We start from the raw sequence: 19227 nt of genomic DNA on the forward strand, positions 1-19227 counted from the left end.
ATGAGCTTCAAGAGGTAGTCACCGTAAATGGTCTTCCAACAGTCTTGAAGGAGTTCCCAGAGATGCTTAGCACTTGTTGGCCCTTTTACCTTCACTCTGCGGTCCAGCTCACCCCAAACCATATCAATTGGGTTCAGGTCTGGTGACTGTGGAGGCCAGGTCATCTGGCGTAGCACCCTATCACTCTCTTTCTTAGTCCAATAGCCCTTACACAGCCTGGAGGTGTGTTTGGGGTCATTGTCTTGTTGAAAAATAAATGATGGTCCAACTAAATGCAAACCGGATGGAATAGTATGCCGCTGCAAGATGCTGTGGTAGGCATGCTGGTTTAGTATGCCTTTAATTTTGAATAAATCCCCAACAGTGTCACCAGCAAAGCACCCCCACACCATCACACCTCCTCCTCCATGCTTCACGGTGGGAACCAGGCATCTGTTCACCTTTTCTGCGTCGCACAAAGACATGGTGGTTGGATCCAAAGATCTCAAATTTGGACTCATCAGACCAAAGCACAGATTTCCACTGGTCTAATGTCCATTCCTTGTGTTCTTTAGCCCAAAAAAATCTCTTCTACTTGTTGCCTGTCCTTAGCAGTGGTTTCCTAGCAGCTATTTTACCATGAAGGCCTGCTGCACAAAGTCTCCTCTTAACAGTTGTTCTACAGATGTGTCTGCTGCTAGAACTCTGTGTGGCATTGACCTGGTCTCTAATCTGAGCTGCTGTTAACCTGCGATTTCTGAGGCTGGTGACTTGGATAAACTTATCCTCCGCTGCAGAGCCAGTTTCTTTGTAGCGTTTGATGGTTTTTGCCACTGCACTTGGGGACGCTTTCAAAGTTTTCCTAATTTTTCGGACTGACTGACCCTCATTTTTTAAAGTAATGATGGCCACTCGTTTTTCTTTACTTAGCTGCTTTTTTCTTGCCATAATACAAAATCTAACAGTCTATTCAGTAGGACTATCAGCTGTGTATCCACCAGACTTGTTCACAACACAACTGGTGGTCCCAACCCCCTTTATAAGGCAAGAAATCCCACTTATTAAACCTGACAGGGCACACCTGTGAAGTGAAAACCATTTCCGGTGACTACGGTACCTCTTGAAGGTAATCAAGAGAATGCCAAGAGTGTGCAAAGCAGTAATCAAAGCAAAAGGTGGCTACTTTGAAGAACCTAGAATATAAGATATATTTTCAGTTGTTTCACACTTTTTTGTTAAGTATTTCATTCCACATGTGTTCATTCATAGTTTTGATGCCTTCAATGTGAATCTACAATTTTCAGAGTCAAGAAAATAAAGAAAACTCTTTGAGTGAGGTGTGTCCAAACTTTCGATCTCTACTGATTAATATGTATGTATGTATGTATGTATGTATGTATGTATGTATGTATGTATGTATGTATGTATGTATGTATGTATATATATATATATATATATATATATATATATATATATATATATATATATATATATATATATATATATATATATATATAACACACACGTATGTTTGTTATTACTTTTTCACAATAAAAACAAAAAATGTGTATTGCCCCATCACATTTGTATTTCTCTGTCGAAAAAGCTGTTCTGGGACCGGCTTTATTGGCTGGATGAGTTGTAGTTTTTGTTGGTGCTATTTTGGAATGCCCACTACATTTTGATCATCATTTATTTCATTTTTCGGGAGACGTGTGTGAACAACAAACACAAGGTTCGCTTTTTTTTGTACATTTTTGTGTGAATGCTGTATGACTGTGTATTTTACCTAACGTACTGTTTACAGGCATCCTACTGGGCCTAATGAGTGTGAGATGGCAGACCTGTGGTCTTGGCTGCTGTTGCAACCCGTGGCTACCCGCAATTGTGTAGCGAGGCATTAATTTCTGTCAATAGCTACCGTATATAGTGATGTTTTTTTTTTAATTGGGGACTATCGTGTTTCTCCGAAAATAAGACAGGGTCTTTTATTATTTTGTGATCATAAACAACAATCCACATTTATTTTTGAACATTAAAGTAAAAATTTATTCATAAATACTCATATTCATCCTGGAACATCAACATCACTCTCCAAACCCTGTGTATGCCTGTCACTCTGGCGGTCACTCTGGCGGTCACTCTGGCGGTCACTCTGGCGGTCACTCTGGCGGTCACTCTGGCGGTCACTCTGGCGGTCACTCTATCACTGTATCTAGCTATCACTCTAGCTGTCCACACAGAGACTCACTCACACGCACTCACACACACTCATACATATCATCCTGTCTCCACTTCATCTTTAGACTGCTGCAGTTAAGAAACCTTTGGTCACATGACTGAAGTCACCAAAGGTCCTTAAACAATCTTTACCTCGGAATACCAATTTTGGGGTCCCTCAGAGACTGGTGGCCCTGAGAAATTGTACAGTTTGATTCCCCCTAATGCCAGCCCTGACTGTATCTAGGGCTTATTTTTGGAATCGGGGTTATATTTCATGTAGCATACTCCAAAAATCATGCTAGAGCTTTTTTTTCAGGGTAGGTCTTATTTTCAGGTTAACATGGTATTTAGACAGGATGCTATATATATAATTTATGATATATATATATACACACCATCACATGTTTCTCAATGCTGGCAGGAAACTAGCCAGGTCTTTCACCGGGAAGGAACAACCACGGGAAGGACAGTCTCCAGTCAAGGAGACCACCTATGCCAAACATGGTATCCATCCACAGACAGCTGTTCCGGGATATTTGCTTCTCATCAGTGTGGAGTGGAAACTGGCTAGTGGGAGCAATACCTAGTAGAAGACTACATAGGTAAGGATGGTTGACCATCCTTACCTATGTAGTCTTCTACTATGTTTGGCATAGGTGGTCTCCTTGATTGGAGACTGCCCTTCCCGTGGTTGTTCCTTCCCGGTGAAAGACCTGGCGAGTTTCCTGCCAGCGTTGAGAAACATGTGATGGTGTCTCTACGGTGTTGGATGTTGATGATCTCCCCAAGGTTAACCATCCTTATACAATATAATATAATATAATATAATATAATATATATATATATATATATATATATATATATATATATTTTCATTCTGTCACAGAATGAAGGTAACAGTTTATTTATTCAGAAAGGTGAACAGTACAAAATGATAAATAGAAGATTTACCATTTTCTGCAAACAATATGGAGTTAATAAAAGTTAATATGTCATACTGTAACCCCAAAATGTTGGAAATAAAAATAACTTAAGGAAAAAACAAAAAAAAACCAAAAACAAAATAAGCCCACTGCGAGGGGAGCTACATGAACGAAAAATTATGACTTTCAAAAGTGTCAAAATAAAAGAAAATGTGACAAGTGGATTTCTGAGCTTTTTGGTAGTGATCAATTCTCGGAATGCAATCAAGTCTCAAATGTGTTGATGGAAGCCAATTTTTCCCCCAACAAAAAGAAACGTTCTTAATGCTAAATTTCCTTTACAGTTCTTAAGCCAACCCCCCGAGCATTTTTTATGGTCACGGTTCCCTTGAGCAGAGAAATTATCCCCTACTCAGACCCAAATAGCACAAATTTTTTTCTGGAGACTGAACGTGAAAATCAGAATGCTATTGTGTTCTCTCCTGTGTATTATAGAAGAGTGTCTGTGAGGACAAGGGAACAACACAGCTGCTAATGACATGACGTCAGCGCTAACAATAGGCTCCTTCCAGCCTGCATCCTGGAGAAACGACACTAACCCTTTATATAGGATTAGGATACAACTCGGTTAGATTACTATTCTGCCAGCGGAGGCCAAGTATTACCACTGACTCCCCTTATGTCATCTTATCTCTAACTAAAAAATCTCTTTATCATTTTTTTTTTATTTTAAACTATTTTACTAAATAGTTACTGCCATTTTAATACGACTTGAGTTTTTTAGTATCATATGACACAAAACATTTCTTTCATATATTTGTATAAAAACATTTTAAGCCTTTTCTTTTTTCTGCAGCTTCCACTGCAAGCTGCTCAGTTCTGTTCACTCAATTCCACTGTACTCCCGACTCCATAAAAAACAAGTCTTAAACGTGTCTCTTACTTTTCTTGAAAGCTCATATAAGCTCTAATCTAATGTGATGATATTATATAGTTCATAAAAAGAGAGAGAAGGGCTGGAGACTGGGCTGATAGGAAGCCGGACGAAAGTAGAATTGAGATGGAAAAGTATCAAGCAGCTTGAGGTGTAATCAAACACATGCAAGCTGCATGCTTTTTAATTAAATCCATATGCAGAACTATTTAATATTTATTTTGTTTTCTCATTTAACGCCAACATATTCCACAGCACTTTACAGATATCATCACTCTCCCAATTGGGACTCAGTATACCTTTAGAGTGTAGGAGGAAAAGCACATACAACCTTCATGCAGATACTGTCCTTGATGGGATTTGAACCAAGCTAATCACTGAGCCACGCTATTGCCCACATAATACATAAAAAAATAGTACTACAAAAAATATAATAAAAAAAGGGCCAGTTTCAAATTAGCCAATGGACAATGTGATACTGGATAATGCAATTATTACCTTACTGCATTCAGTTAAAGCATCTGAGTCACTAAACACTTACCGTATTTTTCGGACTATAAGACGCACTTTTTTTCCCCCAAAATATTGGGGGAAAGTGGGGGGTGCGTCTTATAGTCTGAATGTAGGGCTGCGGGGAATGAGGGTCATCGGCGGCACGAGCAGGCTGTAGCAGCCTGCTGTGACCACGTGGATTCGCTCATTTAATATGCACGCCCATCCTCCCGCCCATCATCTCTCAGCGCTGAAGCCGGCGCTGACAGATAGGCAGGATGATGGGTGGGGGGGGGAGGTGCGCGCATATTAAACAGCCTGCCCGCATGATCACCCCTGGCAACTACAGCCTGGAGTGATCTTGTGCGGCTCTATTCACTGCCCCCGCGCATCATCATCCGCGCGGGGTGCAGTGAATCAGTATAACACACCGGCCACGATCCCTTCAGCACCGCGATCGCCTCCTGTCTGTGCCGGCAGTGGCTGTGTGTGGAGACTAGCGGTGCGCACAACAATGACGTCATCTCTGTGCGCACATGTCCACACGCAGCCGCCGCCAGCACAGACAGGAAGACATCACGATGCTGCAGGGATCGTGGCCGGCTCCATACTCCAGCGCTGCCGCTGACACAGACGGAGGAGGAGCGATGCTGCAGGAGTGAGGTAAGGTGAGTATGAACGTTTATTTTTTCTGTGCCACAGGATGCGGGCCGTATACCAGGATGGGGGTATATAGCAGGATGGGGGTATATTATGAGCAGGATGGGGGTATATAAGCAGGATGGGGGTATATGAGCAGGATGGGGGTATATGAGCAGGAGGATGATGGTATATAGCAAGATGGGGGCCATACCAGGATGAGGGACATATACTGTATATACAAGTCAGGAGGATCATTACCAGGCTGGGGTACCTTAGTAGAGAATTTAGGGACATTACCCCCATAACAGTGTCAGCAGCAGATCTTCGCCCCATAACAGTGTGTCATGACCACATTTTTTGCCTAACATTTTATTTTCCTCCTCTAAAACCAGGGTGCGTCTTATGATCTGGTGCGTCTTATAGTCCGATAAATACGGTACAACTTGGGTGCATAAAGTCCCCACCATACAGTTTTTATATTGAGAGTTTGAGGATCTGTATATTGTGTCTAGCATCCAACTGAAATGGACTTTTCCGAGGAGTATTGTGAGCTCCAGGCTTTTTCAGTCAATCAGCATCGCTGGTGCTCTACTGGTATACAACATACAAGTTTAAAGTTAATCTGTCACCAGGTTTTTGCACCAACATCTGAGAGCAGCATAACGTAGAGACAGAGACCCTGATTCCAGCAATATGTCACTTACTGAGCTGTTTGCTGTCATTTTGATAAAATCAAAGTTTTCTCTGCTGTAGATCTAGCAGTTATACAGGGGTGTATGAATATGCTGGGCTACCTGCTGCATGCCAAGTAGTCCGGTAATGATAATCTACTGCTGATAAAACAGTGATTTTATCAAAACTACACTAAGCAGCCCAGAAAGTGACACATCGCTGGAATCAGGGCCTCTGCCCCTACTTTATGCTGCTCTCAGATTAGGTGGCAAAAACCTGGTGACAGATTCCCGTTAAGGACTACAGGTCATTTTAATCTAAGTTTTAAAAATTTTTAGCACTGCAGAGAAGCAGAGTAGAGAGAGAAGATGCCAATCCTCCCTCAAAGAAGACTATCTGTGATCAAAATTCTATATTCTGTAGAATACATCTTGAAATTATGCAATAATATCTTTTTTCTTCTTTAAGATTTGCTATTCTCCTGAATTTCCTTTGGGCATAGTAATGGGAGCTGCTGCACATATATTTACTTCCTTTGCGCACAACTACCATAGTTGAGTTCCCCTGACTGAGCATATTGAGAGGAGACGAATAGTGCACATAATACCAAAAAGGAGGGCACAATAAAAAGGGACCACTCTCCTGTATCTAACACATACAGTGGGTACGGAAAGTATTCAGACCCCTTTAAATTTTCACTTTTTGTTTCATTGCAGCCATTTGGTAAGCCCAAAAGAGTTCATTTTCTTCTCAATAATGTACACTCTGCACCCCATCTTCCCATCTTGTCCGAGAAAAAACAGAAATGTACAAATTTTTGCAAATTTATTAAACATGAAAAACTGAAATATCACATGGTCATAAGTATTCAGACCCTTTGCTCAGTATTGAGTAGAAGCACTCTCCTTTTGAGCTAGTACAGCCATGAGTCTCGGGAATGATGCAACAAGTTCTTCACCCCCTGGATTTGGGGACCCTCTGCCCTTGTTCCTTGCAGATCCTCTCTAATTCAGTCAGGTCGGATGGTGAACATTGGTGGACAGCCATTCTCAAGGCTCTCCAGAGATGCTCAATTGGGTTTAGTTCAGGGCTCTGGCTGTGCCAGTTAAGAATGGTCACAGAGTTGTCTCCTTTATTTTCAATTTGGCCCTCTTCCACCTTTGTATATCCGGTGGTGTATGATCTACTCGTGGAGAAAAATCGTGCGAGATCTATCCTTTTTTTTACATTTTAATGCACTGCACTTTAATATTCTATCATGTATTGTCTGCTTTAGATATCTAATATTAAAAGTTACATTTTATCCTTGCTATATAGCTAGTTGTCTTGCACTGAGGAGAGGCTTCTGTCGGGCCACTCTGCCATAAAGGCCCAACTGGTGGAGGGTTGCAGTGATAGTTGACTTTGTGGAACTTTCTCCCATCTCCCTACTGCATCTCTGGAGCTCAGCCACAGTGATCTTGGGCTTCTTCTTTACCTCTCTCACCAAGGCTCTTCTCCCATGATTGCTTAGTTTGGCTGGATAGCCAGGTTTAGGAAGAGTTCTGGTAGTCCCAAACTTCTTCCATTTAAGGATTATGGAGGCCACTGTGCTCTTAGGAACCTTGAGCACTGACTGCAGAAATTCTTTGGTAACATTGGCCAGATCTGTGCCTTGCCACCATTCTGTCTCTGAGCTCCTTGGGCAGTTCCTTTGACCTCATGATACTCATTTGGTCTGACATGCACGGTGAGCTGTGAGATCTTATATAGACAGGTGTGTGCCTTTCCAAATCAAGTCCTATCAGTTCAATTAAACAAATCTGGATTTGCAAAAATGTCTACATTTCTGTTTTTTTTCTGTCAAGATTCGGAATGGGGTGAAGATTTATGAGAAAAAAAAAGAACTTTTTTTGAATTTACCAAATGGCTGCAAAGAAACAAAGAGTGAAAAATTTAAAAGGGGTCTGAATACTTTCCGTACCCACTGTACACTCTTGTCAGCACAGATATATTCCCACAGGGAGGTGCCCCAAATTGTCAGCTACCCCATATTCTGACGTATTATACTGTATTTGCCTATAGAAAGATTCACTTTTTTTGAGGTTTATTGTCTTGTTAGCTGTGTGGTAATTACATGATATTTTTCTCTCGGATTTAGTTTAGAATTATTATAGGTTTCTCAGTATAAGATCTCGTTCACATGTTCAGTATTTGGTGAGTTTTTTACCTCAGTATTTGTAGCCAAAACCAGGAGTGGTTGATAAATACAGCAGTGGTGATGTGTTTCTTTTATACTTTTCCTCTGATTGTGCCGCTCCTGGTTTTGGCTACAAATACTGAGGTAAAAAAACTTCACCAAATACTCACCGTGTGCACGGGGCCTTACATTTACTTTTTTCATGGAGAGCTTACAATTTGACACAGAAATCGAACTTGAGCAAGCAGTGCTGCAGTATAAATCACAGGGAAGAGAGAGAGAGAATGCGGTTGAGTGAGATTATAGGGAGTCAGAAGACATGTTTAGGCAACGTAAGTTGAGTATTTGGTGAGGTTTTTACCTCCGTATTTGTAGCTTAAACCAGGAGTGGAACTATCAGAGGAAAAGTATAATAGAAACACGAGCACCACTGCTGTATTTATCACCCTCTCCTGGTTTTGGCTACAAATACTGAGGTAAAAACCTCACCAAATACGCAACGTGTGCACATGGCCTAAGGCTGGAGTCACCAATCAAAACTATGCCTTCATTGAGCAGTGCTTAATAAGTAACTAACCTTTTTAATTTAATTATTGATCTGTCTTTTCAAGCTATTAATCTTTGTAATGTATTCAATTACCTTATATTGCATCTTTTTCACTTAAACTCCATTATTAAGAGCTGTTTGAACTATTTAGACTATTTTATGGGGAAATAGAGCAGAGACGTTTGCACCGGGGAGGATATTTGCTCGCTCGCACCGGGGGGAGAGGATATTTACTCGCTCGCACCGGGGGGGGGGAGGATATTTGCTCGCTCGCACCGGGGGAAGGGGGGAGGGATATTTGCTCGCTCACATCGGGGGGGGGGGGGGGATATTTGCTCACTCGCACCGGTGGGGGGGGGCTAGGATATTTGCTCGCTCGCACCGGGCATGTTGCGTAGTGTCCATGCTGAAAAATCTGCAGGGATTTGGCAGTGCACGTGCGCTTCAAATCACTGCAGAAACACTGTGTAATGGATGCAGTGTGTCTGCAGAATAGATGGCGATTTCATGCGCCCTGATTGCTCCCTCTCCCATAGACATAGTGGGAGCAGCATCCAAAGCACAAACTAAATGACATGTTGTTTTTTTGAGTGCAGCAATTCTGATCAAACTTTCAGCATGCAAATCGCTGCACTCTCAAACGCAACGTGTGGAGGGATTATGCACAATCTTCATAGATTGTACTGGGGACGCAGGACGCATGCGTTTATGTTGCACTGCAATATGCAGAGGAAACGCATTAAATTACGCACCATGCGCACATAGCCTTATACCGTGCGGTGCACACACTGAGGATTCATAGGTCTACAGTCAAACATAGTGACTGTAGACTTTCATCACAAGCCTGGACAACCCCTTTAAACGATGGACCCATAATTGCAATGATAATGTCCTCGCCTCCACCATGTTAATGTATATCAGGTTTTTGCTCACCACAAATTACAGCTACTTGGCAAGGCTGGCACAAGCTCTAGCGCCATCTCTGCAATGCCCATGAAAAATGTACAAGTGGTAAATATACTGTATATTTAAAAATATGGATACCGTATATTTTCTATATTGCTATAGAAAAAAAAAAAAAGATCATACAATGAAAAGTGTAAAAATAAAACAAAAAAAAAATAATATCAAAACATAAAAAGAATAGTTTATAATTTCCGCATTCCGGACACCACTCAAAATAAAAAATAAAAAATAAATAATAATATATATGATATAAGGAAGATCATACATACGATTAGCTCCCGATACTTCCTCTTCAGCGCCTGGTGCCGCTCTCGGAGCTGGTTCGCCATCAGCTTGTACTGGTCCCGCTCCTGCTGACATGTGTCCAGCTCTTTGGAGAGGATGAGTAACGCTTCTTTTTTACTTTCCAGCTTCCTCTTGCACACAAGGAACTGGGGAAAATAAGAAAAAACATGTATCATCCTCGTTTTAGAATGAAGCGCTAGAGACATCAGAAAGTACTGGAGCACATCGACCCTTCCTGGGGCTGTGACTAGTGTTGAGCCACCCCCCTAGTGTTCGAGTTCGGTTCGTCGAACGGCGGCTCAGTTCGGCGAGCCGTTCGACGAACACCTTCAAACCCCATTGAAAACAATGGCAGGCAAACAAAAACACATACAAACACATTATACATGTACACATACAGTTAATAAACATTGCCATTACATTTACAGGTCCTCGCGACGCGTCCTGCACTCTGTCTCCCGCCGCTTTTCCTTCCGATCATCGCTGCACCCTCCCGGTAACCAGCACTGATGATAGGACCTATCGTGATGTCAAAATAGCATGTGACTAGTCACATGTCTATTATCTCATTGGCTACAGACTGGTCACATGGCTAGACGTCATGCTAGGTCCTGTCAGTGCATCTCTCCAGTACGCGGTGCTCGTTTGAGCCTCTGTGTACCGGCGAGATGCTTGGGCACATGCTTGGCTCCCCGTTCCTGCATGTACAGAGTCAGCCCACATGCAAGGATGCCACAGCCGGTGAATAACGGAGATCACCATTGCTATAGTAACCCACCTGTCAGATTACTATTTCAACGGTGGCAGCGGTGACGTCACCGCTTACAACCCGCAGCCTCTGCTCACTTACTGAGTGATTAGACTGCACGGGAGCAGGAGCGTCTTCCTCTCATGCAGTGCTGTCTGATGTAGCAGAGCTGCATGGGTTGAAGGAGAAAGAAGACAGGACACCAGGATCGTGGAGGGCTGAGCGGGAGTAATAAACATGGAGTCTCTAATTGTGTCTGTGTATTTATTTCTATTAAAAGTATTTTTTTCTCTGTGTGGTGTCTTTTTTTTTTTAACCCTTTATTGGAGATTCTTAATGGCCGAGTCAAACTTGCCTGACATTAAGAATCTCTGGCTTAATACTAGCAAGTAAAACAAAGCTAGTATTAACCCATTATTACCTAGCGAGCCACCCGTCACCAGGGCCGCTGGAAGAGTTGGTTACAGCGCCAGATGATGCCACTTCTATGAAAGCGCCATTTTCTGGGGCGGCTGCGGACTGCAGTTCGCAGCAGAGGGGCCCAGAAAGCTCGGGCCAACCTGTGCTGCGGATTCCAATCCCCAGCTGCCTAGTTGTACCTGGCTGGACACAAAAATGGGGCGAAGCCTATGTCATTTTTTTTTTTTTAATTATTTCATGAAATTCAGTGAAAACTGTCTCAGCTTTCTAAAATGTGCTAGTGGTGTTTTGATCCCCCTGATCAGACTTATACTGGTTTTTTACATTTGGTGCCCTCCCACACCTCAGTGTTTACTCCCTATATTATTAGTTCCCAGCCGGGTAAAAATAGGCAGCTGGGGGTTGGGGGCAGCCGTACCTGCCTGCTGTACCTGGCTAGCATACAAAAATATGGCGAAGTCCACGTCATTTTTTTTGTGGGCAAAAAACTCCTGCATACAGTCCTGGATGGAGTATGTTGAGCCTTGTAGTTCTGCAGCTGTTGTCTGTCTGTATGGACTAGAGCAGACAGCAGCTGCAGAACTACAAGGTAAAGCATCCTCCATCCAGGACTGTATGAACTGCTCCGATTTTAGAGGTGTGTCCCGCGGCTAACAGCTGATATCCGGCTCCTCCTGCATAATTAAATTAATTTATAATTATAAATAAATTATAATTATAATTTAAAATTAAAAATAAATTAAATTAAATACTTCAGGGGGTCGGAGCTAGACATGGCTGAGTGAGGACGTGCTTTTCTGGAGCTCCTCTATACAATCCCCCATAAAGCCGGCTTTTACATGAAAAATGGGCAAATCTACCGCCAAAAAGAGCAAGCCCAAGTCAGCCCCCTGCACCCCAGTACAATATTGGGGCTTATTTCACCCGCTACAGGGAGTCTGGGGCACCTCCACAGCCGGAGCATGAACTGCGGCTGCAGAGCCTGAACCGGTCCCTGCTCCTGTCCTGGTGCCTGAGAGTACGGGAATGCTGGAGGCCCAGAGGAGGGATGACGTAGCAGAGACCCCCCGGGATGTAAATGGTCCCACCGAGGGATCCACAGCGGCGGTGCACACAGTCAAGAACCCCGCGGCGGGAGGAGCGGTGAGTCTGCCGGCGCCATTCCAAGATGGCGCCCGCCTACCTGCGACGCGGCCTGGAGGATCGGCGCTGGAGGACGGGACACCCGCGACCTTACCTGTCCTACACCCCTACGCGTTGCCGATGGGAGCGGGGAGTGCCCACAACTTACCTGCAGCCGGCGCCAGCGGAGTCTGGAAAGCTGCGCCGCACGAGCGTGGAGTGCACACGTGCCCAGGTGATGACTCACCGCTGCAGCCCCGGGCAATGAAGAATCAGACGCCGCGCAGTGCGGCTGGAGTCCAGGAGCTGCCAGCCTCCCACACAGGGGCGCCTGATTCCAGCGAGGAGGCAGTAGCAGACACCCCTGAAGGACTGCCTGGCCCACAATTACAGGTACAGGGGTGGAGGGGAGACATGCTGAAAGGGGTCCATACCAGGAGTGATGGCAATGGCACGAACCACACTCCCTCACCAGGGGCCACACGAACACCAGGGGGACCTGGGGACGGAGGAGGACCGCATGAGTCAATGGTGGAGACTGCTGAATTCTGGGGGATACCTCAAAAGGAGGTGCCCCCCACCTCTCCAGACAGTAGGTGCACGGGATCCTCCTGGGCCGTGAGCCAGATTGCCGCAGACGGGGTTCTGGATGGGGGCACTTTGATACCAATGAACTCCCCCACGCCGTCTTGTAACCGGGCCACCGCTGTGGGAGGGCATGAACAACCCCCAAAATACACAGAAAATGATATATGACCCAGCTATACAGGACTCTTTTTATGCATACCCCAATATGTCTCATGCTGCCGCCCTCCTTGACGAGTGAAGATCGCCCGGCATCCTTGGCAGATCTGCAAGCACTGTTACAAGCAATCCCCACCAAAAACGACATTGCAGCACTGGCTAATCAAGTGGTGGCGGAATGTAAACAGGAATTTATCCAACTACGGTCTGATCTCTCTTCACTAAGGGTACCTTCACACTTTAGCGATGCAGCAGCGATCCGACCAGCGATCTGACCTGGTCAGGATCGCTGCTGCATCGCTACATGGTCGCTGGTGAGCTGTCAAACAGGCAGATCTCACCAGCGACCAGTGACCAGCCCCCAGCCAGCAGCAACGTGCAAGCAACGCTGCGCTTGCACGGAGCTGGCGTCTGGAAGCTGCGGACACTGGTAACTAAGGTAAACATCGGGTATGGTTACCCGATGTTTACCTTAGTTACCAGCTCACACCGCTTAATTTAGCGTGTGCAGGGAGCAGGAGCCGGCACTGGCAGCGTGAGAGCTGCGGAGGCTGGTAACGAAGGTAAATATCGGGTAACCACCTTGGTTACCCGATGTTTACCTTGGTTACAGCTTACCGCAGGCTGTCAGACGCACATTCAGGATTGTTGCTCCCTCGCTGTCACACACAGCTATGTGTGCTTATCAGCGGGAGAGCAACAATAAAAAAACGAACCAGCACTGTGTGTAACGAGCAGCGATCTCACAGCAGGGGCCAGATCGCTGCTCAGTGTCACACACAGCGAGATCGCTAATGAGGTCACAAAAAAACGTGACTCAGCAGCGATCTCAGTAGCGATCTCGCTGTGTGTGAAGTACCCCTTACTCATAGGGTTGATACCCTTACCGAGCAGCAATCAACTTCTCAAGTTTCTATTCAATCCATCCAAGAGACAGTGATGAATCAATCTAAGCAATTATTTGCCCTTCAACAACACGTAGATGATCAAGAAAACAGAAACAGAAGGAACAATCTACGTATTAGAGGTCTTCCTGAATCAATTGTGGCCCCTGATATCCCTACTGTCCTCCGTTCCATTTTTAACAATCTGTTAAAGAAGCCACCAGGAACCCCTCTAGAGCTTGACAGAGCCCATAGGGCCCTACGCCCCCCGGATCCAGAGGACCCCCGCCCAAGGGATGTTGTGTGCAGAGTGCATTTCTTTGCGGTAAAGGAGGCCATTTTACAAGCAGCCAGGAAGAAACCGAACCTAACATACAACGGCTATGCCATCCGCATCATGCCAGACCTCTCAAGACACACCCTAGCCCAACGGGCTACCCTCAAGCCCCTCCTGGATGTCTTAAAAGAAAAGGGACTACCGTTCCGGTGGGGATTCCCATTCTCATTATCGGTACAGAAGGACTCTCGATGGTGGGTCCTGCGCTCCCCAGAGGATGTCCCGGCGTTCACCAAGAACTTGGCCTGCCCACTTACTCTACTCCAGCCCTGGGTCCCCAGGGAAAGATTCGCCTATACCAGACCAACCCCACCTTCTGGGTCCAACAGGGGGCTACCTCCGAGAGGAGAACGGGGCCGTGGGGCGGGTCGCCCTCGTTACCCGACATAGAGAGGCTCAGAGGCTGCGTACGCCTCTATGACCTATCTTATCTACAGATATTCAAAGCGAAATGACTTACTTGTTGCTTTAAAGTTTATCCACTGCCCGTATTATATCAGCATTTAATTCTTTTGCCGGTATTTATGGTTATCTCTAACGTTTTTAGTATATCCAGAGCTCTACTTGGTTATGTCTGACATCCTTTTTCCCCAAATAGGTCGGGATCCTCTGTCCTGCCTAGACAAGGCGGATATGTTCCCTAGGAACGTTTGTTCGGACTTGGGTTACTGTGCAAGGTCTTTTTACCTGATGCTCTTTTTGTTTTCCTACCCATCTAAAATCTCTTCCTCTCCCTTTCTTTGGCGGCTGGGCTGATCGTGTTCAATCCCCTTTCTCATATATCTCTAATGTCTTACTCTCTTATAAATGGCGGACCTAACTATCGCTTCTTTCAATGCCAGGGGCCTCAATGTTCCGGAGAAACGATCGCAGATATTGTACCACCTTCATAAACGGAAGGTGAGCATGGTGTGTTTTCAGGAGACCCATTTCAAACAAGGACACGCCCCCATTCTTAAAAATAAGTATCATCAGACATGGGTATCCTCAGACAACCCGAATTCCCGCTCTAAGGGTGTGGCGATAGCTATCCATAAAACCCTCCCACATCAAATCCTAAAGTGCATGACAGATAGTCTTGGAAGATATATTATCCTCTCAATGAGGGTGGGGGACCAAACACTCACAATCATTAATGCATACGCTCCAAATCAAAAACAGGACAGCTTTGTTACACGTCTGGTGGACGCTGCGATCCCCCTAATACAAGGTACAGTTATTTTATGTGGCGACCTCAATGTCACCCTTGACCCCTCTTTGGATAACTCCAGGGGGAAATCTAACATTGCTTACACCACCATTAAACGGATCAAAAAAGCTCTATTGCGCATTCAACTGTTCGACACCTGGAGACTGAAACATCCATCTGACAGAGACTATAGTTTCTATTCCCATACCCAAGACTCATATAGTCGCATAGACTACATATTACAGCACAATGCTCTCCCTTGGATTCAGCACACTGAGATGGATAGCATATTGTGGTCAGACCATGCACCGGTCTATTGTACGATTGAGATTCCCTCCCTCCAGGCCCCCAGAGGGTCGTGGCGGCTGAACGAGTCGTTGCTGCTGGATGAGATCTGTGTTGCGGATGTTCAGTCCTCTATCACAAGGTTTGTAGAGGACCACTCAGTAGATGACACAGCCCCCACTTATAAGTGGGAAGCATTGAAATGTGTCATAGCCTTATCAGCCGCAAATTTACAGGCTCTTCTACAGGCCAGGATAGAGGTTAAAAAACTATTGGATTCCTCATATAAGCGCCTATTACAGGTAGGAAAGGGGAGATTTTATGAGTTTGGGGACAAGCCAGGCAGGCTGTTGGCTAATGCGCTGGGAGAAAGGAGAGCCCACACCCTTATACCTTGCATCAAGAACTCAGGCGACGAATTGCTCTATGCCACCCCTGACATATCTAATACTTTTCATGATTTCTATTCCAAGTTATATAATTTACCTGTCGAGCCCCCTGAGCCGAGTGACGGATGCCCCTCAATGCCCTCACCTTTTCGGCGTCTTAGTAGCTCCGTAATCGAGGAACTGGAAAGGCCATTCTTATTGAATGATTTGTTGACGGTGATCCGCGACACACCGGGTAACAAGAGTCCTGGACCCGACGGATTCCCTGCCAAATTTTACAAGGCCTTTGCGGAGCAGGTAGCTCCCTTAATGCTTCTTTCCTTCAATTCAATTTCGGACTCTGTCCCTTTCCCGCCTCATTCCACCACTGCCCATATTTCCCTGATCCGTAAAGCGGGAAAAGACCCCACGGCATGTAGCAGTTTCAGACCGATATCACTCCTCAATGTTGATTTAAAAATCTACGCCAAGCTTTTGGCAAATAGATTGAGCCCTCTGCTTCCTGACCTGATTAATTTAGATCAGGTCGGGTTTGTCCCGGGTAGGGAGGCGAGGGACAATACCATAAAGACCCTAGACCTAATCCAACACGCACATACTAAAAAACTTCCTCTGATGTTGCTATCTTTGGATGCTGAGAAGGCTTTCGACAGAGTCTCATGGCAATCACTCTCACAGACACTGGAGCATATAGGCCTAGGACCCGTTTTCTCATCCAAGATTATGGCCTTATATCATTCCCCAACTGCATATCTTAAGATCAATGGCACTCTGTCGAAACCCTTCTCCATCCGGAACGGGACCCGGCAGGGTTGTCCCTTGTCACCTTTACTTTATGTTCTAGTAATGGAGCATCTGTTATCGGCTATCAGGAATAACCCGGACATACAGGGTATTAAGATCGCCAACCGGGAGCATAAATGTGCCGCGTTTGGCGATGATCTCCTTATTTATCTTTGTAACCCTCTCACATCCCTCCCATCTCTACTACTGGAGCTAAACCGCTTCAGCAAATGGTCCAACTTCAAAATCAATTTTGATAAATCGGAGGCCCTAAATGTCTCTCAGCCCCCAACAGTGGTAAATGCTCTTAAACCAAATTTTCCCTTCCGATGGCCACCCCACGGCAGTATTGGATATTTGGGCATAAAGATCCCTGCCGACCCGACCAGGCGCTTTCAATTAAATTATCAAACTTTTCTGTCAAGGCTCGAGGGAGATTTGGCCTCATGGCAAAAAGGTACTTTGTCGTGGTTTGGCAGGATCAGCGCTCTCAGGATGACGGCCTCGCCACGACTGTTGTACTTAATACAGACGGTTACGGTCTACATCCCGACAGCATACTGGGCCAAGACACAATGCTTATTCAATCAATTTGTTTGGTCCAAGAAGCGGGCTTGCTTGAGATGCAGTGTCTTAACTAGGACCAAGAACGCAGGAGGAGCGGGTTTGCCTGATTGTAGGCGATACTACACGGCAGCCGCTTACGCCAGGGTCCTGGACCTTCTGCACTGCTCGGGGTCTAAGCTCTGGGTTGGCCTGGCGCAAGATTTGTGCACTTTATCAATTCTGACCCTGCCGTGGACCTGGCCTCTCCTCACCAAACATAAAATTGAGATGTCCTACAGCACCAAACAAACATTGAAAACGATACACTCAATGTCATCACGCAACCTTATGATCCAGCTTAGAGGACCCCTTATGCCACTGACTGACAATCCAGAGTTCCTGCCAGGAGCATCGTCCAATAATTTTCTGGGCAGCACGAAACTAAACCCCTTGAGATTAAACCAGGTGGCCCCGGGGGGTTCCCTCCTTCCGCTCCGGGAGATTGTAGAGAATCGCAACTTCAAACTGCGGTTCCATTTTGAATATGCCCAACTCAAACACTTTATAACCTCCCAAGACACTGTCATGGCCCACTGTCCGCCCCAAACACCTTTTGAAAACCTTTGTAGTGAGTCTTCTGATACGCGCCATGCAATATCAAGGGTGTACAAGTTTATGACAAGCGCGGCGGAGACGCCCCCCCCTCGCTTCTGTGCGGCTTGGGAGCAGAGCTCAATCAGACGTTCCCTAGGAGTCAATGGGAGCGCTGTTTCCATCTGACCAACAGGTCAGTGGTAGCCACCAGGATGCAAGAAACCAGCTATAAAATACTTTCTAGGTGGTACAGGGTCCCGACATCTCTTCATGCGTGGTGTCCTGAAGTCCCTGATACGTGCTGGCGCTGTGGAGTGCAGAGGGGCACCATGTCACACATCTGGTGGTACTGCCCGAGATTGTCGGTCTTTTGGAACAAAGTACTAGCAGCCATCCAAGAGGTCACCGGGACTGTAGTCCCAAGCTGCCCAGAAGCAGTCTTACTATATATCTTTGACATATCCGAAAAGGTCTATAAAAAATCCATTTAGGTCACCTTCTCCAGGCTGCCAAGACAGTGTTTCCACGTCATTGGAAGGACCCTATCCCACCGACGTTGGATGAGTGGGTAATGGAGGTGAATGTGATTCGCCGAATGGAAATGGTGATGGCCCAGTCACGTGGGCAGACAGTGGAGACGGCCACCAAATGGTTTCAGTGGGAATCATTCCTCTTGGGTAAAAAATTTCTGGAATTAATCTAACTCCCGGAAGACAGGTACCCTGGCCCCATTATTCCTCAGATAATATACCACCCTTTTGATAAGTCTTGGTCCAATAGACGATGTATCAGTCCCGGTCGCTGCGTCCTACTTCCTATCCTTTCACTTCTTTCTCTGACCCGCTTTTTCCTCTTTACACCTCATAACTGTCTCTTTTCTTTAGCTTTCTCCTTTGTTTTACTATTTTATAGGGTTCAAAACGATTATTCATGTATTATTGTAATCTTCGACATTTCATTATGAAACCCATGATAGTTTGCAGACTTTCGATGTGTGCTATTCGTTACAGCACGGCTCCGTGTTTTTCTCATGTATGTTTTTGAAAGTTTAATAAAACTTTAAAATTGGAAAAAAAAAATAAAAATTCTTTACTGGGACGGCCGGGACTCGAACTCGTGAAGTAATTCTCCTTAGGCAGCAGCTCTACCCATTGAGCCACTGCCTTTAATGAAAAGCATAGGAAGATTTGGTAATCTTGACCTCTGTATTGCAGAAAGAGAGAGAGAGAGATCACAAACAGGCACTACCTGAGTGAAGTCTCCGGTGACAGCGTGGCTCACGTCAGGTGCTGCGTGGATCTGACACAGAGCGCTCGTGTTCTACGGCGCTCCCTGTCAGCTTCA

At 45.4% G+C, this 19227-nt stretch overlaps 1 protein-coding gene across 3 annotated transcripts in view; it reads right to left on the bottom strand.

Annotated features, from left to right (window-relative positions):
* Positions 1–19227, bottom strand: part of CCDC149 (coiled-coil domain containing 149) — a 129646-nt gene that overhangs the window by 72665 nt on the left and 37754 nt on the right. For all 3 annotated transcript variants that reach the window (XM_075346936.1, XM_075346934.1, XM_075346933.1), the window contains exon 2: positions 9827–9988. In XM_075346936.1, the coding sequence (XP_075203051.1) occupies positions 9827–9988 (162 nt within the window). The remainder of the gene's footprint in view (positions 1–9826; positions 9989–19227) is intronic.

This window comes from Anomaloglossus baeobatrachus, chromosome 1 (assembly GCF_048569485.1).
Source record: "Anomaloglossus baeobatrachus isolate aAnoBae1 chromosome 1, aAnoBae1.hap1, whole genome shotgun sequence".
Taxonomy (NCBI): Eukaryota; Metazoa; Chordata; class Amphibia; order Anura; family Aromobatidae; genus Anomaloglossus; species Anomaloglossus baeobatrachus.